This window comes from Phycodurus eques, chromosome 15 (genome assembly GCF_024500275.1).
Source record: "Phycodurus eques isolate BA_2022a chromosome 15, UOR_Pequ_1.1, whole genome shotgun sequence".
In the NCBI taxonomy this organism is placed as follows: Eukaryota; Metazoa; Chordata; class Actinopteri; order Syngnathiformes; family Syngnathidae; genus Phycodurus; species Phycodurus eques.
This window is the reverse complement of record NC_084539.1, coordinates 6,249,966-6,274,857: the sequence shown is the minus strand read 5'-3', so window position 1 is coordinate 6,274,857 and position 24,892 is coordinate 6,249,966. Positions and strand designations below refer to the sequence as shown.

At 40.4% G+C, this 24,892-nt stretch overlaps 1 protein-coding gene across 2 annotated transcripts in view; it reads right to left on the bottom strand.

Annotated features, from left to right (window-relative positions):
* LOC133413649 (WD repeat-containing protein 7) overlaps nt 1–24,892 on the bottom strand; it is a 110,183-nt gene that overhangs the window by 53,058 nt on the left and 32,233 nt on the right. Inside the window, exons 16-22 of one of the 2 annotated variants that reach the window (XM_061698270.1) lie at nt 22,872–23,105; nt 21,949–22,242; nt 20,214–20,410; nt 13,618–13,715; nt 6,360–6,503; nt 3,885–4,003; nt 3,604–3,727 (exon numbers count right to left, since the gene is read on the bottom strand). In XM_061698270.1, the coding sequence (XP_061554254.1) occupies nt 3,604–3,727; nt 3,885–4,003; nt 6,360–6,503; nt 13,618–13,715; nt 20,214–20,410; nt 21,949–22,242; nt 22,872–23,105 (1,210 nt within the window). The remainder of the gene's footprint in view (nt 1–3,603; nt 3,728–3,884; nt 4,004–6,359; nt 6,504–13,617; nt 13,716–20,213; nt 20,411–21,948; nt 22,243–22,871; nt 23,106–24,892) is intronic. The other variant, XM_061698271.1, reaches the window with a different exon arrangement.

Genomic DNA, 24,892 nt, shown 5'->3' with positions numbered 1-24,892 from the left:
TGCCTAATGTTTGTGCAATAGCTCCGATCGATTTTCCCTCTTCTCTCAGCTGCAAAATGGTTTGGTTTTCACCGAGACAGCTCTCTGATCTTCATGTTTGCTTAACAGCAAATGCAGTTATCACAGGTGAAATCCAAATTCAAAAACAAGCACGAATGTTTAAGCTATCAATCTAAAAGGCAACACCTGAGCAACTAGAAACATCCATCAGTCACAAGTTCCAATAAGTTTGCTCACTTGAAAAAGTGGGTGGGTTAAAAAAAAAAGTGCTCTGTCCTGAGTTGTTTAACACACCTAAATGTAAATACAATGAAATAAAAGCTGGAACTCTGAACTTTTGTCTCATATTCATCTTTTTATCTGAAAACTTAATGTCTTCAGTATACAACAAAAACAAAGGAATTGACCTTGCCCTTCCAATACCTTTGGAGGGGACTGAATTACTGTGCACTTCTATCCCCATTCAGCCAATGTTTACATTCGTATATAGTACCTCCAAAACACTATTATTGCTGGTGCAATCATCATGCCATGCTCACAATAACGAAAAAGTGCACTGAGAAATTATCTGTTTCGCTAATTTAACAGAATTTACTGTCATATTTTTTAAAGTTTTAACATTAGAAATTGCTGCAACTATATCATAAAAATTACTAACTACTAACAGTGATTTATTTGCTTGAGTAAAAAATTCAAGTCAATTCAGAAAGGCAGGAATACTCTTAAAGGCAATGCGGGTTTAGAAACAGCCAAGTAACAATAAATAACCTAATCATGGGACTCCTACATTCTTTTCCTCCGCTTAGTGATACTGTAAAATTATTTATTTTTCTGAGCATCCGCTATAAAAAAAATTGTATTTGAAATATAGACATCACATTTGGAGAGAAGGAAGTATGTAAGATGATTTATTTTTGCACTAATATGTAGTGGACCTATTTTATTATCTCTTTTTCTTTGGACTAATGGAATGTAATTGAGGAGGTATATGTTTTAACGGGCGTAATATACATATACACACACACACTATATATATATATATATATATATATATATATATATATATATATATATATATATATATATATATATATATATATATATATATATATATATATATATATATATATATATATATATATATATATAGAGCCTTGGCTGCCGCAGTAGTGGGAAATGGGATTAACACAATCTCTTTAATATTTCTTTTTTATCAAAAGCTAATAAGTTCAGGTGTTCTGCTTCAAACTTCAGCCATGCAATGCTCAGGTGGTGGTGGCGCTGAAAGAGGGACAAGACAAGGGAACAGGGGAGAAAGCTAGGGGTTGGGTGGGTTTGTGTGGAGGGGTATTATAGGGAAGACTTGTGTAATACAAATGGACAATTAGATGTGTCAACAGTGTCCCATATGTACAACTCCACTTACGGTACACTCATCCCACATTAAGGAGATGCCTTACACTTCTATAAGGGAAATATTTAGGATGATCCTCAACAAAGCAGTGTCTTTAGACTGACACATACTTGCTAACATTGACCTGAAAGTTTCATGTGAGGGCCCAGGAGAAATCAGGAGCAAAGCTAGAAAGTAGAACAAGTTAGACATTATTTTACAGGATGAAAAAGGTTTGAATACATTTATTTTGGGATTTAGGAGTTTTTTTTAAATAGCTGACGGCTACCTGCACAAGATCGTGTGTAAGAAGCATTATTTGACTTTCTCATAATAACCCAGCATTTCCAGGACTGGAACAACCCACTTTTTTTTGTCTGCTTCAGTCTTGTTGTGCATAAATCAAATTCAATGACCCTATAACCTCACTCTATATTGCCCTCTGAGTTCCCTCCCCCATCTGTCCTCCCTCTTCCCCTGGGGTCACCCGTCCATCACTTCCCTACCTCCCCCGCCTGCGGTACTGCTGTGGTAACACAACACTGACCGGTACCCATTTCCATGGCAACTGTTCCCCTGAGGAACACCCCCCCCCCAGCAACTACAAGGCAACTCCTGAAAACAGATACAGTACATATACAGGCATGGTATTTTTGATGGCCGTTTCTAGTAAATGAAGGTGAAGATCAACTTTTCTTTCCATCGTAAGGTGTAACTATGGACGGGGAGAGTGGTGAATGCATGGGGAAGAAAAAGAAACACAGGTGGATAGGATAGTGACAGCACAACAAAAAGGCAATGTTATCTGATTTCTGATGAGGTCACTGATGCTGAATAAACTTGATCAATCAGGTCTCAGTAGGCACCATAAAAAATAATCGCAAAAGAAAAACAACGCAATGGCAAGAAAATTTGAAACATTGCATTGTTCATGCAACTAAAGTATGTCAATTTAATTGTAATTTATCGATGATTAAGAAAGATGCAAATATGCATGTTGCCATCTTCTCACCCAGTGCTGTTGCTATGACCACAACATAAACAAACCCTCTTTTCCAACTTCACAGGACGAGGTACAGAACCTGGAGAGAAAAAACTGTTCTCCATTGCTCCCCCATCCCTCTGAAACTTACTTCCCCAACACATCCACAACTGCACATACCTAGACACCTTTAAATCACAACTCAAACCCACCTGTTCAAAATAAACTTAAATTATTTACTTATTTTTTTAATGCTATCTAAAGCATATCTGGCAGTAAGTCGGACTCGTTTCCGGTGAGGGTTGGACACCACCAAGGGTGCCCTTTGTCACCGATTCTGTTCATAACTTTTATGGACAGAATTTCTCGGCGCAGCCGAGGCGTAGAGGGGGTCCGGTTTGGTGGCCTCAGTATTCCATCTCTGCTTTTTGCAGATGATGTGGTTCTGTTGGCTTCATCAAGCCGTGACCTCTAACTCTCACTGGAGCAGTTCGCAGCTGAGTGTGAAGCGGCTGGGATGAGAATCAGCACCTCCAAATCTCAGACCATGATCCTCAGTCGGAAAAGGGTGGCATGCCCTCAAGTCGGGGATGAGAGCCTGCCCCAAGTGGAGGAGTTTGAGGAGTTCAAGTATCTTGGGTCTTGTTCACGAGTGAGGGAAGAATGGAACGGGAGATTGACAAGCGGATCGGGGCAGCGTCTGTGGGTCGTGATCCCGGATACAAGCGACCGAAACGAGTTTCCTCCGCAGGGTGTCCGGGCTCTCCCTTAGAGATAGGGTGAGAAGCTCGGTCATCCGGGAGGATTTCAGAGAAGAGCCGCTGCTCCTCAACATCGAGAGGAGCCAGATGAGGTGGCTGGGTCATCTGATTCGGATGCCTCCCGGACGCCTAACTGGTGAGGTGTTCCGAGCACGTCCCACTGGGAGGAGACCCCAGGGACAACCCAGGACACGCTGGAGAGACTACATCCTTCAGCTGGCCTGGGAACGCCTCTGGATCCCCCCCGGAAGAGCTGGATGAAGTGGCTGGGGAGAGGGAAGTCTGGGCGTCCCTGCTAAAGCTACTGCCCCCGCGACCCGACTTTGGATAAGCGGTAGAAAAAAATGGATGGATGGATAAAGCGATTTTGAACACTCTAGAGCTCTATATAAACCTCATCTATTATTACTATTTCGATTATGATGATCATTATTATTATTTATGTCATGTAATGTCTGACTACTTACGGGAGCTGACTGTGTCCACATATTGAGGCAGGTAAGGTGCCCACAAATCAATGGTGTCCTTACGCCCTGATTGACCGATCCTTCTCAACTCAGCCAACAGTAAAGCTTGTGCTGCTTCGCGCACCTATGCAAAAGAACAGTGGTTTCAATTAGTGTGAAGATGGATGCTCTCACAGATTTCAGTTTTCTGCAAAGGTTTAATATGATATGCATATTATAGAAGTTAATATTGTATGCATATTATAGAAGTTTTAGTATTCTTCTTTACAACAGTGTTTTACCTCCAGACAGCGGTCCTGCCATCTCCTGGCCAGCATCTCTAGTAGCGGAGGTCTAAACTTATCCAGACCCAAGAGGTCAGGCAGCATTACACAGTGCATTGCTGCCAGCTGGCTCCAACCTGTAAATAAAAGCAAGGTAATTTCTTGGAATTTTTACTGGCAGGCGTGGGACAAACCATTACATCAAATGAACAAACTTTTGCTCACAAAAAGACTTGCTGTTCATGCATTGTCTGCTTTTTACATTGCTCTAATCTCAGACAAGACAGATGTTAGACCAATTGAATACTTGGAAATACCAAATATAATTAAATTTTCCATTAAAATGTAATTTTGCCAACATTCTTAAACACCCCCACGTGAATGTGAAACATCATTTTGAAGATGCCCCTTCAGTGTGACAGTTTTTTACATGACAGCAATGATGCTCTCACATTCTTGAAAACACACACACACTGACCCACACAGGTAAAGTTGATTAGGAGGGATTCGAACAAACTTTCAGCGATACCTCAGGGAGAGTTTTGCTATTGTTTCAACTTGAAGACATCATTGAAGTGGATATTTTGAGCAAATCTGACTCAAATCTAAACCCCTCAAACTAACAATCAATCGGGCTCCATACTGTCACAGTCTTTATTTATCCATATACTGTACATTTACAAAGCCAGAAAACTTCGTAAGTATGAATGGCGTCACTGATACTGAACATGAACAAACCACCTTATTTATCCAAATATATTGTTCCAATGTATGGTTTCTGGAGATTTTAAAAGCTGCATGCGAAATGTGCCTGTTTGATGTGAATGTTGAATGACTGCAAAAAAGCAAAGGAATTAAGATCGAATCTCTTTGTCAGGAACACAAACGTAAACTTACCTCCAGCACTTAAATACACACAAAGGCTAAATTGTTAGTAAAAGAACACTGTACCCACTGTGAAAGATGGGGAATATGCCATTTTTAAATGAAAATGGAACTTCTCTACAGAGTGGTTTACAGAGTTGAATTTCTTTAAATAATTCATATATTTATATCACACACCAATGCTAAAATCAACAAAATCAACCACCTTAAAGCTATTGAACATCAAATAAATTGCAATTAACACAGTTAACAAAATAAGGCAATTGGCTTGTGTTTATAAGAGCTATTTCTATGGCCAAATCATGGTGGTTGCACAAGTAATTTCCGTGTAGATAGGCTCTTGATATGGTGATAGTCAAGAGGAAATGTACTCAAACTTTTCACAATTTGAATTTGTTCTGCAAAACTACATTGCACTTGCAGCAGTGTTTATGGTAACTGTATAAAATGTGGTGATTCCCCTGTGTCACCCTACTGAAATGAAAACCACACCTCGCAATGTGAGCAGCATTTAGCATCTGCTCTGAATCAAAAACATCTGGTGATTGGTTGTGAGAAACATACAGTATGTGGAAAATGTTGACATTTGAATGACTAAAAGTCTTTAGGAAGTCTGAAGAAGACTGAAGACCTACAGAAACAGGGGACTAGGGCCAAATACTGCATTGTCTATAGCCTACTCCTACTGAAATTTGGAAACCGGATGGTATTTAAAAATTTAAAAATAATACTTAAATGCTGACATTTTAAAAAAGAGTGCATGCATTGGGTTGCTCAAACAGCATTTGGACCATGTCAAAGAAGCACCGATTAAGGACACAGTATCCTCCGCATCCTTAATTGCTAACTGAGTCCACAATTAGTCAATTACTTCTGCTGACACTGTCTGGTGAAAAGAAACATGCATGCAAACTGAGCAAAAAGAAACAGAAAATGTCCAACATGCAAAAGACAGAAAGAGAGAAACATCACTGAATAACAGTACACTCACTGTGCATTAACAACTAAACAAAAAACACCAGTCAACAGAGACAATGGTCAATCCACTCTCAAATAATGTCAAGAAAGTTTTTGGTTATTTGCAAGTTCTCCAAAGCTGGGAATTTGAAAACAATAGCATAAACACATTTGAATTCTTTATTAGTACTGCATTTTGATCGCTACGCAACTGAGTGGACTGAAAGTGAATTGAACACACCTATAACAGACTCAAACAGGTAGACATACAGTTCGGCAGACACAAACAATGAGGAAGACGGGGGGGAAATGACCTAGATGGACACTCGAGAAAAGCAGGAGGTGAATGGTATAGCTTAGACTGAGACGAGAGAGGCAAAAAGCTGAACAGTAATGATTGATGGAAATGGATTCAGGGGATATCAATAACTAATGGCTTTAAGGACAAAAGTTCAAATTACACCAAATACAACAGGACATGCTAGTTTCAAAAATAAAAACTACATATGAGGGAGAATACAAACATCAGAAAAGGTACAGAAGGGAGGGGACAATAGGAAAGGAAGAAGAGAAACTCCAAGGATAAGTGGGTGAATAAAGAACAGGGCTGTAAAATTTCCTGTAAGTTGTACCCATCAGTTCAGTCAGTACCTTCATTGACTGAGGGGATGCTATGAGAAGCAGGACCAGGGCTGGGGGAGCCAGGGGCCCTCTGAGGAAGAACCCCAGGGGCCCCCTTAGGCCCAGCAGTTGTAGCAGCAGCAGAAACGGTGCTGGCTGTGGTGGCTACAGCAACTTGTAAAAGGAAGAAAAGGAGAAAAATAGTGAAGAGTGAAGAAGATGTTAGAAAGATGTTAACTGTATACATACAGACACAGAACATAGAGGGAGGAGAGAAGCAGTCAAGTAGAGTGGATGAATATATTAAACTCAATTACAACACAGCAGCAACAGCAAACAATGAAATCGAGCAAATTAGATATAAACTGAAAGAAAAGCTGTTGATCCAGTCTGGGGAAAAAAGGCCACATTGAATCAGATACTGTAACTCTTATTTGATTAGGAAGTACAGAGCAAGGCACAGAGCAGACAGGTGTCAGGAATGTTGGTAACAGTTTTCAGAATGCTTCTACAGTCCCATCCAAAAGTATTGAAACAGCTAAGCATTCCTTTATCTTTGCTCTCGACCAGGGTTCGGTCGGCAACCTTTACGAAAAGAGCCATTTGGACCATCTCCCACAAAAAAACGTCTGACATCGAAGGTGAGTTGACATCAAAAGTGATAATAAAACTATATATTTTATTTCCACCTGTATATAACAAACTATAGTGTTGTATTTATGAAATCAAGTGAACTGCATGAAACAAAAACATTTTGAACCAAAAATAGAGCTTGGTTGAAGTTTATTTTCAAATAAAATAGTTAATGTCTATTTGAGTCTTCCTTGTATTAATGAAATAAAAGCACAACTTAAATTATCCACCTGCAGCGCCCCAAAAATTCTGTCTGCTTTTGTGTTCTGTCATTTTATCGCTTATGGCGTGTGTAGTCAGCTGTCAACTTGAATTAAAAAGGACTATTTCACTTAATGATATAAAATAAGTAGCTGCAAAATAATATGTGATTAAAATATTTATTTTACCTGGTTAATGTGATTTTTGTTCCTGAACCTCAGCACATCATGGCAGTAAGACATATGTCGCGCGTAGCATAAATGTTCTGTTTTCTTCAGAAACTCTTATTTTCTTTGATTTATCCATGCTTTACCTTCCGGGGTCAAATATACCTCAATAAATCTTAGTAACAGGTGTCGCTGTGACACATATTTTTAAAAAAATATAATAATAATAATCACATTTAGAATTAAGTTTGTTTATTTTCTTATGTCACAGGGAGCGTGAGCAGAAGGATGAAAGAGCTACATGCAGCTCTGGAGCCACGCAGGGTTTCCCACATATACATTTATTTGTGGCAGGATGCCACAAGTGAATTTTGGCCACCACCAATAGATTTTGCCAGTATCTTTTTGTCCTTACTATAGCGTGTCATGACACACCGCTCAGTAGGTGGCGATATACATCGCCTCCGCCAAGACGAGCAGTTTGGGCAGCAAGAGAAGAAGAGGTTCAAGAGAAAGCAAGCAGACAGCTGCCAGCAGAGCCTCCAGTGTGAATCACGAGGGACACGAACACGCGAAGGTAAACAAGTTACTCAATCACAAAAAAATAATAATTAAAAAATAAAAAATAAAAATCATGTCACCAAACATGTCTAGATGTTCGAACAGGTCGAATTACTGTGATGTGTTTCTCTCAATGTAGCTAGAAGCCAGGGCCAGCCTGTGGCATAAGAGGTCTATGTGGTTGTTTTTGGCAACAACTGTTGGTGGGGGAGGGGACATTAATTTCTGTATTGCATGCTCCACACAATAGACATACAATATATACAAATTATATAGGTATGTTATGTCCAGTGGCATTTTTATGCCTATTTTACCAGGGCTTCAGAGTAATAGGCACCATTTCCTCAACATTTTCAACATTTAGACCATAACTAGGCATGACAAATCTTCACTTTTTACAGTTGACCTGAGTAGCTTGGTAAAAGACTCTCCAATCATTTGGCCAATCACAGTGGAGATTGTTTGATTGACAACCATGTGACCAATCACAGCCAAGTCGGAATTGATTACCGGCTGCCTTGTACTTGATTTAGTTTTCATGAGTGGGAAAGGTAAGAATTAAACTATTTTTTCTAATCAACAGCACAATAATTCCACAATATGAATTGTGGCAAGGCACAGATCTGGCCAAGGTTACAAAAAAAATGCATACAGATATGCATTGACCATTCACAAACAGGACGAGAAACATGTCTTTAAACAACAAAAGATCAACAAAGCGGCAGGCCCGGACAGTAAGTAAGCCTCCAGCTTAAAAGTCTATGCGGACCACCTCGTTCCAGTTTTAAACTGATCTTCAATAGATCTTTGGAACTGTGTCCCATCCTGTCTCAAAGGCTTCATCCCAGTCCCTAAGAAACCTCCACTTTCAGGACTGTATGACTACAGGCCTGTCGCCCTGGCATCTGTGATAATGAAGTCCTTTGCTTTGAACGCCTCATGCTGGACCACCTCCAGTTTGCCTATAGAGCAAACAGGTCTGTGGATGACTCAGTCAACATGGGACTGCACTTCATCCCAGAATACCTCGACGGCGCAAGGACCAAAGCGAGGATCCTGTTCTTGGACTTCAGCTCTGCGTTCACCAACATTAACACCGAACCCCTCTCCTCCAAGCTTCTCCAGCTCAACGGGTCACCTGGCACCTGCCAGTTGATTTACAGCTTACTGACGGGCAGGTCACAGCAGGTGAGGCTGGGAGACACCACCTCATCCACACTCACCACCAGCAAAGGGCCCCCCCCCCCCAAGCATGTGTCCTCTCTCCGCTGCTCCTCTCTCTCTACACGAATGACGTCACCTCAACCCACCCGGTTGTCAAACTCCTGAAGTTTGCAGACAACACCACAGTCATCGGCCTCATCAAAGACTGTGACGAGTCTGCTTATTGACAGTAAGTGGAGCGGCCAACACAACCTGGAGATGAACACGCTCAAGACAGTAGCGATGATTGTGAACTTCAGAAGGCATCCCTCGCCACAGCTGCGTCTCACACTGTCCAACTGCCCTTTGTCAACTGTCGCAAATTTCAAGTTCCTGGGAATTACGGTCTCTCACAACCTGAAGATGGAGACCAACATCAACTCCTTCTACAAAAAAGGCCCAACAGAGGATTTACTTCCTGCGGCTTCTGAGGGAGCACGTCCTGCCACAGGAGCTATTGAGGCAGTTCTACACAGCAGTCTTTGAATCGGTTCTGTGTTCATCCATCACAGTCTGGAAGGAGGACAAGATCAGACTGCAACGGATAGCCAAGGCTGCGGAGAATATGTTCGGTACCCACTTATCCACTCGAGGACGTGCACGCTGCCAGGACCAAGCCAAGGGCATGAAAAACCCTCTTGGACTCTCCACATTCTGGTCACCACGTACACTGGGTACGGAAAGTATTCAGACCCCCTTATATTTTTCAGTTTGTTATATTGCAGCCATTTGCTAAAATAATTTGAGTTCATTTTTGTCCTCATTAATGTACACACAGTACCCCATATTCACAGAAAAAAACGGAATTGTTGAAATTTTTGCAGGTTTATTTAAAGAAACATTAAATTAAATCCTGAAATATCACAGTGCCATAAGTATCCAGACCCTTTGACACCTTTGTTGGAGTCCAGCTGTGTTTGACTATACTGATTGGACTTGATTATGAAAGCCACACAACTGTCTATATATAAGATCTTACAGCTGACAGTGCATGTCAGAGCAAATGAGAATCATTAGGTCAAAAGGAAGTGCCTTAAGAGCTCAGACACACAATAGTGGCAAGGCACAGATCTGGCCAAGGTTACAAAAAAAAACTTTTTTGTTGCACTTAAGGTTCCTAAGAGCACAGTGGCCTCCATAATCCTTAAATGGAAGACGTTTGGGACTACCAGAACTCTTCTTAGAGCTGGCAGTCCGGCCAAACTGAGCAATCGGGTGAGAAGAGCCTTCCATCTCCATGCTTAATGGTGGGAATGGTGTTCTTGGCGTCATAGTCTGAATTCCTCTTCCTCCAAACACGGTGAGTCAAATTGATTCCAAACAGCTCAATTTTTGTCTCATCTTTGGGAGAAGGTGATGTGGTCACGTTACCTTCTCTCAAATCATTATTATTATTATTTTTTTATTCATTCAGGTGTTCATTGGCAAACGTGGGACAGGACTGTACATGTGTCTTCTTGAGCAGGGGGACCTTACAGGTGCTGCAGGATTTTAATCCATTACGACTCTAGTGAGGATAAGCGGTAAAAAAAAACATTGATGGATGGATGGATGGACAACGTAGTGTGTTACCAATGTTTTTCTTGGTGACTGTGGTCCCAGCTGTCTTGAGATCATTAACAAGCTTTTCCCGTGTAGTTCTGGGCTGATGGCTAACCTCTCTCATGATCATTGATACCTTATGAGTTGAAATCTTGCAAGGAGCTCCAGACAGAGGGAGAGTGATTAAATGATTTTATTTTTGTTGTTTATTCCATGGCGGCACGGTGGACGACTGGTTAGAGCGTCAGCCTCACAGTTCTGAGGACCCGGGTTCAATCCCCGGCCCCGACTGTGTGGAGTTTGCATGTTCTCCCCGTGCCTGCGTGGGTTTTCTCCGGGCACTCCGGTTTCCTCCCACATCCCAAAAACATGCATTAATTGGAGACTCTAAATTGCCCGTAGGCATGACTGTGAGTGCGAATGTTTGTCTGTTTCTATGTGCCCTGCGATTGGCTGGCAACCAGTTCAGGGTGTACCCCGCCTCCTGCCCGATGACAGCTGGGATAGGCTCCAGCAAGCCCGCGACCCTAGTGAGGATAAGCGGCTCAGAAAATAAATGGATGGATGGATGTTTATTCCATTTTCTAATTATAACAGTTGCCAGCTTCTTGCCAATGGTCTTGTAGCCATTCCAGCCTTGTGGAAGTCGACAATCTTGTTCCTGATATCCTTGGAAAGTTCTTTGGTCTTGCCCATGATGGAGTTGGTGTCTGATTCATTGATTCTGTGGACAGGTGTCTTTATACGAGCAACGAGCTGAGATTGGCGTCTTTCATACAGCTAACGAGTTTCGGAGTACTTTCTTAAAATGAAAGTCTGTGGCAGCCAGAATTCTTTTATATAGTTTTTGAAATATGATTTTCTTTATGATATTCTGTCTCTCACTGTTAACAAAAATTATACACACGCATTATAGATCCCTCATGTCTTTTGTCAGTGGGTGAACTTACAAAATCAGTGAGGGATCAAATAATAATAATAAAAGTAGTATTTCCTCTACTGTACATGGGTAATACCCATTTATCAATTGAGGGGTATTGTTGAATGTGGTGGGCATGTGTGTGTGTACGTACGTGTGTGTGAATTCTGATCCATGCAGCGTTTTCTCAATAAAAGGATGCAAGAGCCTAAGATTAATACTCAGATTAATCAGACAGCTATCAGGGTAAATCAAGTTACATTCACATCCATTACTAACATAGCACCCATATACTACAAAGGCCTTAAATTTCGTAAACTCACCTACCACCTAAGGCTTTCCGTAAAAACAGCCTGGGGAAAAGGCATTCAAATCCATAAATATAGCCACTGTGTTTTCAGATTGATACAATTTGGTGTAGTAACCTATATATAATTGATTTAATATCGAATGACAATATTGCAATGTGATCTTTCAATGCAGCTGTAGATAACACACGTGCTTAACAGCAAAAATCCCTACCATAGTTACCATATAGAAGATGTGGCAAAGGGCAAAACATTTACTGTTGTTGCAGAGAAAACAAGAAAAAACAGAGGAAGATAGAAAGTTGCACATATGAACAGAATAGATTAAATGAAAGTGCAGTGAAAGAAACACTTAAACACTGTACAATTAATACAAAAAATAGAGATGGCCTAATACACTCTTAAAACACATGGATAAGCAAGGCATAAGACTGTCATAAGTTGATGTGTAAACCACAAAAACTATTGAAGTCAATGTGAGGTACTTTTGTTGGGCAATCTATTGATTGCTGGTAATTCATTGCTTAACCTTTGGCAATCAGGACAACACTGAAGAAAATGTTTTGGAATAAGTGTCTCTGTGGAATATGTTTATCAAGTACTAAATGCAAGAAGTAGGAAGAAAAATCACTGTTCTTTAACTACTGGTTGAAGTAGGACTTTAGGGTTTTTTTTTTCCACAGGAAGATTATGAGCAGTTATTAACACACACACACACACACACACACACACAATTGATTTGAGTAGACTCTCTGAGCAGAGATCATGGCCAAGTAGTCCCTCTGAATGGACACGAATAGGAGTGTGGGGCGAACCAGTCCACGCGCTTGTCACGCTTCACCCCATTAGAGCATGACAATAGCACAAAACCCCATTCCCTCCCACCAAAAACACAAGTGTGCCCTCCAAGGCAAGTGTGTGTGTGTATCAACAAATGTGCAGGTATTGTGCTAGACAAGTGTGCAAATGTGCACGTGTGGTTGGCAGATGGTGACAGATGGTTACAATGTCACCTATAGTGAACCATAAAAAAGTTAACACTTTTTCTTTTGTAAATCAGTTTTGCAGTTTTTGGGGGGTAATTTTTCCTCCCAATAAAAATATTTATAATAAAATTCTTCTCCTAATACACTTAAAAGACACCTAAATTATAACAGTGACACAAATTTCAAATTTTTTATGTTTTGTCTGTGGCAGACTTGCGTCATGACAGACTCTCGAGGCAGAAGAATGCCAACAAAATATTTTCTACACATTTGTTGGCAGACATATAACCATACAAGTTAAATGTGAAATGAAAAATAATATTAGAGCTGAGCTTTTGAGATGAAAAAGTAGTTATGAACAGTACTTTACTGGTTTGGTGAATAAATACAATTAAGAAAAGCATGTGTTCAATAAAAATGTGGTGCACAGGAAGACTTAGATGTACATTTTTGAGTGGTTAGATTTATAAATTCAATTCATATTTTTTTTATAAGAAAAGCATTTGATGGTCCAAAAGGCTTTCTCAGAAATAATTTTTAGGAGGTTTAAACTCCAGCTGTTAGACCGCTAACATGTCAAAAATGAGAAGAGTATTTAAAAAGATCCACTGAACAAGAAAACACCAGCAGCTTCCTTCTGTGATATTTTTTTGAAGTCTCTGTGGGATTTATTGCCAGTAGCTACATTCTGAGCCCCAGCCTCTCTCCCAATGTCCCCGCAGGGCCCCATGGGTGTGCGAAACAAGCGCCCCCTCCTTTTGTAGTTACCTTGTTTGATCTGGGCTTGTAGCGCCGGGTTGGAGGGCTGAGGGGGTGTGGCCGGCGTCCTGCGAGGAGTCTCCGGGGTTCCTCCTGGTCTGGGAGGTCTAGAGGACGATCACAAAGACAAGGCATGAAATATTAAAGGAACGGGCAGGAGAAAGGTGGGAGAGCACAAAAAAACGGACGCACACACCGTCCACACACACACCCAAGAGGGCATTTGTGTGCTCAGTCTACTGAATTTTTAATGAGGGCACACTCCTGTGCCTGAACATACCAGAGGAAACTAACTTTTAGAGACATACAAATATCGAGTACTACGATTGACGAACAAGGATGTACATATCATATTATTGCAAGTCGAGTGATGGCAAAACCTATGAAAGACATTTATATATTGCACATATTTAAATATTTCTTTTTTTTTTTTTTTAAAGTAATTGAAAAACTTGAAATAATTATAACATTATAGTCCTGTGACAAAGAGGATCCAATCAGGATTTGTAGCTCAGATAAGTTTTCATGTGGACTAAAACAGGAAAAGAAACAGTGTCTAGATACAGTATGCAACGACTTTGCCTCATTGCCTTTAAAAATAATCATCCATATTAAAATGTTTCTTTTCATTTCACTATGAATGACATTTCAATATGATGGTAAGAATAACGAGGTGTGGTGAAGTTCAACCAGAAAACAGGTCTTTGTTTTTTATATACAGGAGGTGTCTTCCAGATCAGAAATTTTGACATCAATATTATAAAAGGACCACTGATGAGAATCTGGAAGTCTTAAGATAGTCTAATTTTGTATCTCTTACTTAACATAATTGAGACGGAATCTTTCAACAGTAGTCAGAAAAGCTAACAAATTATTATTAAAAAAAAAAAAAAAAAAGTTTTTGTTTCCATTTTTTTTTCTTCATAATAATAAATTGTGATATTGCGCAAGAACACATAATTTTTTATTGCTTTTCCAGAAGCTGTAGTGTTTGCATCCTACCACCTCACACAGTGCCTTAAATGGTTAGGGCTGTATGTAATCTAAACAAAATCAAATCAATTCAATCAAAAGTTCCCCCTAAACGCAAGAGGTAAAAAAAAACATAGCAATTATAGTAGTAAATACAGTTTAGTGAGCAAATCAAGAGCTTTTTTGTCAAACTAGAAAATTGAGCCTCAACTTAGATTTGTGGGACAGATGGCTGTACTCATTTATTGGATACATCAACAGATAGTCTGCAGATTATGATATTGTCTTGTCAGGTTTACCTCTCAAATTTCCTCACTTTTGCAACAACTGCATGTGTAGTATACATACACATTATGGAAAAAGGTCAAAGCCTCAAAGAAACGCCTCTTAAAGTAGTCTCAGTGGTATGCCTCTGGGTTTGGATGTTAACGTTCACACTTCAAATGAACCATATGACCCATACCATGTGAAAAAAAAAACACACACCCAAGTTGATTTTAACCCAACCAAACTCAAATCTGAACACACCGTAAGAGGTGTTCCCTAATTGTCATGTCCAGAAACATTAGCAACAATGATTAACAACAGTAACATAACAGTGAAATACTGCTTGTGTGCCAAGTCATCTTTTCACATGTGTGAAAAGAGACAGATCTCTTATTAAAAAAAAAATACATAAATAAATAAATAAAAAAGATTACCAACTCACTTGAAGCCAGCTGTTTGGGAACTACTGGATTTTGCAATGTCATTCCTTCCCAGCGTCAGTCTAATTCCTTCTACTGCAATGGTTTTAACACTTGAGAGCTGCTTTACTTAAAGGTTTCCACGTGCAGAAAGCAGAGGTGGGGGGACTCGACTCAAGTCAATTGACTCAAGTTGACTTGAGTTGCCAGTTTTATGACGTGCAACTTGCTTACTTATTCATAGGAAAGACTTGACTTTAGACTTGGTAGCCAAGAGACTTGCCTTGGCTTTGATTTGGACTACATGACTTGACATCGTTTAGAGTTGGAAATTTGCATTTTAATTAAGAGGTTGTTTTTTTTTTGAGGGGGGGGGGAGAAAACCTTTTTTGGGGTTATGATAATTGACCAGATATTTACAGGCATGACGAAAGAGTCGGCGCTAGAAGATGCCAGGTACGTTATAGGTCTGGTGTATGGGATCACTCTGTATTACGATCACGGCATTTAAAAAAAGACAAAAAAAAGTGCATTCCACACCATGATAAAATATTGTACAAATGCTAAGTAACTATGTGTGAATATAATTTTCATACTACTGAACGTGTTTGTTGAAGTGTCACCATTAACATGTCATCTAGTGTGGCTCTCTGATACTGTCTACACTATGTTTTTAAAATTGAGACCACAGAATATGAAACAAACTTTAATCTAATGACAACTGTCAATTGTCCAGAGTAAGTGCTTCTAAATGAGAAAGAATGAAAATGAATCTATGAACTAAATGAATTAATTATAAACAGCCACATCCTAGTTACAGTGGGTATGGAAAGTATTCAGACCCCCGGAAATTTTTCACTCTCTGTTACATTGCAGCAATTTGCTGAAATCCTTTAAGTAAATTTTTTTCCCCCTCAATGTACACACAGCACCCAATATTGAAAATTTTTTTTTGTAGCTTTATTAAAAAAGAAAAACTGAAATATCACACAGCAATAAGTATTCAGACCCTTTGCTCAGTATTTAGTAGACAAGTCTTCACAAGGTTTTCTTCACAAGGTTTTCACACACTGTTGCTGGTATTTTGGCCCATTCCTCCATGCAGATCTCCTCTGACTTTCAATTCCCGCCAAATATTTTCTAAGGGGTTGAGATCTGGAGACTGGCTAGGCCACTCCAGGACCTTGAAATGCTTCTTACGAACCTACACCTTCGTTGCCCGTGCAGTGTGTTTCACGTTTCATCTTCAATGCCCTTGCTGATGGAAGGAGGTTTTCTCTCCAAATCTCACGATACATGGCCCCATTCATTCTTTCCTTTACACGGATCAGTTGTCCTGGGCCCTTTGCAGAAAAACAGCCCCAAAGCATAATGCTTCCACCCCCATGCTTCACAGTAGGTATGGTGTTCTTTGGATGCAACTCAGAATTCTTTCTCCTCCAGACACAACAAGTTGAATTTTTACCTAAAAGTTCTATTTTGGTTTCATCTGACCATATGTCATTCTCCCAATCCTCTTCTGGATCATCCAAATGCCCTCAACTAAACTTCAGACGGGCCTGGACATGTAATGGTTTAAGCAGGGGGACACATTTGGCATTGCAGGATTTGAGTCCCTGGCGGCGTAGTGTGTTACTGATAGTAGCCTTGTTACTTTGGTCCCATGTCATTCACAAGGTCCCCCTGTGTGGTTCTGGGATTTTTGCTCACTGTTCCTGTTATCATTTTGACCCCAAGGGGTAAGATCTTGCGTGGAGCCCCAGATTGAGGGAGATTATCAGTGGTATTGTATCTCTTCCATTTTCTAATAATTGCTCCCACAGTTGATTTCTTCACACCTTACCTATTGTAGATTCAGTTTTCCTAGCCTGGTGCAAGTCTACAATTTTGTGTCTGGTGTCCTTTTACAGCTCTTTGGTCTTAGCCATAGTTGAGTTTTGAGTATGACTGTTTGAGGTTGTGGACAGGTGTTTTTTACACTGCTAACGAGTTCAAACAGGTGCCATAAATACAGGTAATGAGTGGAGGACAGAGTAACCTTTTAAATAAGTTACAGGCCTGTGAGAGCCTCTTGCTTGTTTGTAGGTGACCAAATACTTATTATTTTCCACCATGTGCAAATAAATTCTTTAAAAACCGGACCATGTGATTTTCTGGATTTTTTTTCTCATTTTGTCTCTCGAAGGTGAGGTATACCTATCATGAAAATTACAGGCCTCTCATCCTTTTAAGTGGGAGAACTTGCACAACTGGTGGCTGACTAAATACCTTTTTGCCCCACTGTAGTACAAGTGCTGTTTACACCATTTGTTTTTAACAGCTTCACATAACAGTAGGTGAATTTACAAATGCAGAAAAGAATAGATTAATTTATCAAGCGCAATGTGATTTATTAAACCTGAGAGTAATTGTGTTTTTTGTTGTTTGAATCGTTGTATACTGCGTCTGAAAGGCAGGTGCAAACTAGCACCACTGTGCGAAACAATGACGCACAGACAAAATGAGGTGTCGGGCGAACAGATCTTTTTTGGTCGTGTCAACAATTTTTAAATCCCGAAACCAAAATTGTGGTGACATCCATGCATCTATTCAGCAATGCAATTTTGGAGCTTTTAAATAATTTAATGGCTGACTTGGAGCCATCCACAAGAAAAAATATGCCACATGACCTGCGACAAAACTCCTTTCAACTCTGGATTTCCTTGTTTCTGGATTTTAGTGAGAGATTGCAATCTTTGTAGATCGTGCACAACCCACAGACCAACAGCTCACACAAATCTGTTATTGTGAACACACATTTTAGCACCTGTTATTTGGGATCTTCGTAAACCAGGCCCTTGAAGTCGTAAGTCCCTGCAGGAAAGCTGGCTGAGATTAATCCACAGAAATGTTATCATTAAAATACTATAATGTAACAGGAATTTAAGGATGTTTTTCTCTCCATTTAATTTGTGTTTTTTTTCACTGCGTGATTTTGTGTGTGTAGGGTTGATGAAGTGGCATAGTGGTATTAGAGCAGCTGGACAAGGACCTTAGGTGTTAAATCTTTTATAGCACAATGAGAGCTCGGGCCGACCAAATAAACAGCTTCGCACAAATTCCAAAGACTTGGCTGAATGTTATCTACTGATATTACTGTATATATACTGAGCAAATATATAAACAACACTTGTTTTTGCTCTCATTTTTCGTGCGCTGGACTCAAATATCTAAACATTTTTCTACATACACAAAAGGCCATTTCCCTCAAATATTGTTCACAAATCTGTTTAAATCTGTGTTAGCAAGCATTTCGCCATTGTCGAGATAATCCATCCCACCTCACAGGTGTGGCATATCAAGATGCTGATTAGACAGCATGATTATTGCACAGGTGTGCCTTAGGCTGGCCACAATAAAAGGCTTCTCTGACATGTGCAGTTTTGCTTTATTGTGGGCGTCTGGGGGGTCAGAAAACCAGTCAGTACCTGGTGTGACCACCATTTGCCTCACGCAGTGCAACACATTTCCATCAGGTTGTTGATTGTGGCCAGTGTAATTTTCGTCCACTCCTCTTCTATGGCTGTGCGAAGTTGCTGGATATTGGCAGGAACTGGATAACGCTGTCGTATACGGTGATCCAGAGCATCCCAAACAGGCTCAATTGGTGACATGTCTGGGGACTATACTGTTCATGCAAGAACTGGGATGTTTTCAGCTTCCAGGAAATGTGTACAGATCCTTGCAACTTGGGAGCCGTGCATTATCATACTGCAACATGAGGTGATGTTCGTGGATGAATGGCACAACAATGGGCCTCAGGATCTCGTCAATGCATCTCTGTGCATTCAAAATGCCATCAATAAAATGCACCTGTGTTCGTTGCCCATAACATACGCCTGCCCAAACCATAACCCCACTGCTACCATTGCCCACAACGTTGACATCAGCAAACCGCTCACCCACGGCGTCTGCCATCTGCCCTGAACAGTGAAAACCGGGATTCATCCGTGAAGAGAACACATCTGCAACGTGTCAGACGCCATCGAATGGGAGAATTCGCCCACTCAAGTCGGTTACGACGAAGAACTGCAGTCAGGTCGAGACTCTGATGAGGATGAGGACGACGAGCATGCAGATGAGCTTCCCTGAGACGGTTTCTGACAGTTTGTGCAGAAATTATTTGGTTATTCAAACCGATTGCTGCAGCAGCTGTCGGGGTGGCGGGTCTCAGACGATCTTGGAGGTGAACATGCTGGATGTGGAGGTCCTGGGCTGGCGTGGTTACACGTGGTCTGCGGTTCTGAGGCCGGTTGGATGCATTGCCAAAGTGCCTGAAACGCCTTTGCAGACGGCTTATGGTAGAGAAATGAACATTCAATTCACGGGCAACAGCTCTGGTCGACATTCCTGCAGTTAGCATGCCAACTGCACGCTCTCTCAGAACTTGCAACATCTGTGGCATTGTGCTTTGTGATAAAACTGCACATTTCAAAGTGGCCTTTTATTGTGGCCAACCTATGGCACACCTGTGCAATAAACATGCTGTCTAATCAGCATCTTGATATGCCACACCTGTAAAGTGGGATGGATTATCTCGACAAAGGAGAAATGCTCACTAACACAGATTTAGACAGATTTGTGAACAATATTTGAGGGGAAATGAACTTTTGTGTATGTAGAAAAAGTTTTAGTTCTTGGAGTCCAGCTCACGGAAAATGGGGTGTTGCGTTTATATTTTTGTTGAGTGTATGTGTGCAGCCTCCTGTGATTGTGTACCATGAATCCACAGTGTTTTAGCAGGAGTGAAAGATTTGTTTTTTCTTCTGAAATGTAATCAGTGGTGTAGACTGCTTGCCTGTTGCAGCTCTACACCTAACTCACATCCCCAGCATGCAAGAACACACTGCTTCAAGTAATCAGGTATAGTATTTGTTTGAGAGTGTCATTTGGGTTTGTTTGCGTTACCTGGATGGTGCCTTCTTCATGTGCTCGCCAACAAAGGTGGCATTGGTCATGCCCATCAGAGTGTTGGCCAGAGAGATGACGGACAGGAGGTGCTGCGTAGTTACTGCCCTTGACACACCGTATGTCCCCTTGCCAACAATGTCTGACAATGTCAGCTTCTGACCTGTTGCAAGGGACAACTGCTGCAGCAAAGACTCCTAACAAATGGAGAACAATAAATGAACCAAAAGCAGGTAGGTGACGGTGAGAGCAGATCAAAGGTTATTTTATCAGCTCCCAATAGCGAGACACTATCTAAATAAAAAACACTGGTTATAACTATAAAACACTCGTATAACTATACGTTATTCAAGATCACATTTTACATATAAAACAAGAATTTTGTAATCGTAATTTTTAATTGACTCCAATTGGGCCTAAAATAGAGCAGCACTGCGGTCAAGTAGTTAGCACAGCCACCTCACAGTTCTGAGGAACTGGGTTCAAATTCAGACTCTGTCCTTTTTATGCAGCGCTTGCATGTTCTTCCCATGCTTGTATCACACTTACAAAAATCATACATCTTAGGTTCACTGAAGACTAAATTGTCCTTAGCTGTGAATCTCAGTGTAAATGGTTGCTTGTTTATATGTGCCCTGCGTTTGGATGTTGACAGTCCAGGGTGTACCCTGCCTCACGTCCAAGTCAGCTGGGATAGGGTTCAGCTCGGCTGGGATAGGGTTCAGCTCAACCACGACATGAGGATAAGCAGTACTGAAAATGGATGGGCCTAAAACTTAGTTCTACCATTGTTGCAGTCAGGCGGCATGGTGGAAGACTGGTAAGAACATCTGCCTAACAGTTCTGAGGACTGGGGTTCAAATCCCGGCCCCGCCTGTGTGGAGTTTGCATGTTTTCCCCGTGCCTGCGTGGGCACTCGTTTCCTCCCACATCCCAAAAACATGCAAGGTAGGTTAATTGAAGACTCTAAATTGCCCGTAGGTGTGAATATGAGTGCGAATGGTTGTTTGTTTGTATGTGCCCTGCGATTGGCTGGCGACCAAGTTCAGGGTGTACCCCGCCTCTTTCCCGAAGATAGCTGGGATAGCCTCCAGCACGCCCGTGACCCTAGTGAGGATAAGCGGAACGGAAGATGAATGAATGAATGAATGAATGTTGCAGACAATTACCACATTATGTGATATAAAGTGATTATGTATTATAAATTTGTCGACAATTTAGGTTCTACCAATCCTGACCAACATAAGGGCAAGTAATAGTTGCTGTTTCTTGATGTTTTCCCAATATAGGACCATTACACAAACTAGGAGTAGACTGCATGATTGAATAATTTATCAATTTATTGATCAATTAATTGATTGTTTAGGATGTGACTACTTGGTTGCAACCAGCAGATGCATTGTTTATTCAGTCAACTATTAAAAAATTTAGCAACATCCAAACAGACTTCTGTTATGCAGTAACATTATCTTGCTCAATACAACACTGGCATTTAAACAGGGGTTGGGACAAATGGACACCACATCATATTAAAAAAATGAAAAAACAATTATTCCTCAATTGCTTAATGGTTAATTTTCGCATAATCAATCCAGGATATTCAGTCAATTTGATCACATTAAAAACTCATCCGTAACGGGGAAAAAAAATTTTAACACCGAAAATTTTTTTCAAGGAAGATTTGCTCGGTGTTAAGTTTTGGAATCACAACGCAATCGGACAGATTGGTACATACCTTAAAGGTGGGCAGCATGAGGGACATGTGACCTCCTCTGGAGATTAAGCCAAAAGAGATGGGGCAGTGTGGCCTGAGCATGCCGAGTCTCTCCAGACAGATACCGTCCAACTGCTCGTTTAGGCCCCAGGCATGCAAACAGGACATGAAGAGTTTGGCCGTGTCCATTGTCAGGTTGTACTCTAGAAGACTCAGAGACTTTGATTTCTCCTCGCGCCTCCTCATCTCCTCCTCCTCTTCCTCATCTTCATCCAGCAGGTGCTCCTTGATGGTCTCCTTCATAGTTTCCTTTACCTATTTTTTTTTTTTTTTTTTTTTTTTAATACACATCAACAAGTGTTTTAAACCAAGTCTTTAAAGGTCAAGGTACATATTTGTCATATGATGTAAGAGGTCTGCTCCAGACAGTATATGTAGCTCCAACTAGTCTGGATTAAGATCTATTTATTCATTCCATCTTTGTATTTGGTGATTCATGAGACCTAAGCAGTGCCACTTAAACTATGTAGTTCATATGCAGCCAATTGGCACTTATGTACCTTAATTGCCACATTGTGGCGTTCAGTACACCTGTGAATTAGCAGTTTCGCTAAAATGGGCATAGGTTAACTTTTACTTTTGTATTTTGTAGTTGTTGTACAATATCCCTGCGATTGGCTGGCAAACAGTTCAGGGTGTGCCCGCCTCCTGCCCGATGATAGCTGGGATAGGCTCCAGCACTCGCACGACCCTAGTGAGGCTAAGCGGCTCAGAAAATGGATGGATGGATGGACAATATCCCCAGTCTATTTTAAACAGATGATGTGTTTACTTGATATACAGAAATGTGATATTTCAACATGAAATCTTAAGCTAAAAGTCAAACATAAAATTGTGGAAACTGTAAAATGTTCATTCTGGATTGTTGCGTGTCTCTTCCTGACCTGCTTGAAGATCTTGTTGGCCAGGAAAGAGCCTCCCTTGTCAGCCCCAGCCTGGCTTTTCTGAAGCGTCTCAGGGGATACCAGCATGGGATTTGGCCTCTGAGCTTCTTCTGTCAGCAACTGGATGATCACTGCTTCCACGTCAAAGAACAGCACATGCATGTCTGGGTCCGTGAGGTTGGTCTTCATTGCCTGGACCACCAGTGCGTTATGGGAGTATTTGGGTAGGTTTCCCTAAAGAAAAGGAAAATGTTGAAAAATCTAATATTTGTTAAACCAGTGAATAGGTGAGACATAGGAGATAAATCTTTAAATGAGTAAGACCATATTGCGGTCACTCGTCTGAAAACCCCAAACAAATGCTCAAATCGAGAAGCTGTTTACATTACATTTTGAGGAGGTACTGTTGTCTTATAAGCATGTTATTTATTTCTTACTCACAATCATAAACCATAACTGGCACAATACACACACACACTCGAGTAGACTCTCTTTTCCCAGAATTTGGAAAATAATGAATCCGTAAAATCAGCAATCATACAGTTATTAACCATGAAAATATGTATTTAAAAAAAAAAAATCATTCATCTTAGAAATCGTTATTTTAGGCTGAAAGAAAGAAAACAAAAAAATAAAACAGCATTCTCTTCCTAGTGCCTGTGTCAAAGTCAGTGTGTTCCAGTGGATGAACATTACCACCTAAAGGCGGAGGGTCCTATTGCACACATGTATGGACATGACAACGCGTACAAATGAAGAATACATGATGGAGCTTTAATGGCCTTTTTTCATTGTATTTATTTTGTACACCAGAAACCAGAAGGAAATCTATTGTGGTATTGTAGTAATGTCTTGTTGGTTAGGTATCAAAAGTAACAATACAATCAATAGTTCACATTTAAAAAGCTCGGTCATGACACACTTAATCAAATACTATTCATTTTCCATGCACATCCTCATAATTATTGTGCATATCAAATGATGAATTACAGATATTTAAAAAAATGTATGAATAACTGATATTAATAAATGGATGATTAATTAATCAATTGATACTTTATTTTTACATTGCCGGTACTTGCAGATCTCACACCTGTGCCATGACTCTCTCTGACCTCTGTAGGATGTCTGTTCCTTATGTTTAGGATGTATGATCATTCCTACGCTGTTTTACTCTTTGACTGTTTTGAAATTCCCACATGGCCCTTCAAAGATCAACAGCTGCAGGTGTATGCAGGAAACTGAGCAAATGTGGTGGAACAGACAGTTCTCAGGACTTTTTCCAAGTTCCCCCTCGAACAATGCTACCACTGTTTCATGGGGAAAAAAATCCACACATTCATAGCATGTACAGTTTCAACATTGCCACCATTACCACACTTCTCCTTGATTTACACACACTGGTAAATCTAAAATCCATTTTAGTAGCCAGTGTATACAAACTTTGTAGCACCAGTACAGATGCATTACATTTTTAAGTATTTTTATTTTTGTGTATTTTGGTTAATTTTACAAAAAGTCATGACATTTCAGGGTGAAAAACAGATATTTATTGTATTTTAAATCACTGCTCAATGTCTAAATGGGTCAAATTTGACCCACACAGTACATCAGTGTTAAATGTGGTAAGTTATCAAAAAGTATTCTTTCAGATAACATGTGAAAAGCGCATAGGTGGGACTTATAATGAATTAGTTATTTAAAAACGATTTGTGCATGGGCCCATTATCCTGCTGAGTCCTTGTGATACACAGCAGACAGAGAAAACATCCAAAAAGAGAATTATGTCCAACTAGTGTGAAAGTGTCTCTGAGATATCATTTATTATTTAGGTTAAAAACTGTAATAAACTCCAACTTAGAATGTGAAAATGTGAAGCTCTGAGAAAAGGAGAGACGAACACAGTACGAATTCTAAATTTAGAATAAATTTGGCGTTTGGCCATCAGGTGTTCAGAACAGGCCCATGTTGAGATCTTTTGCCAAAACACAAAATATGAGGCTGATCCCCAAAAAACTGAT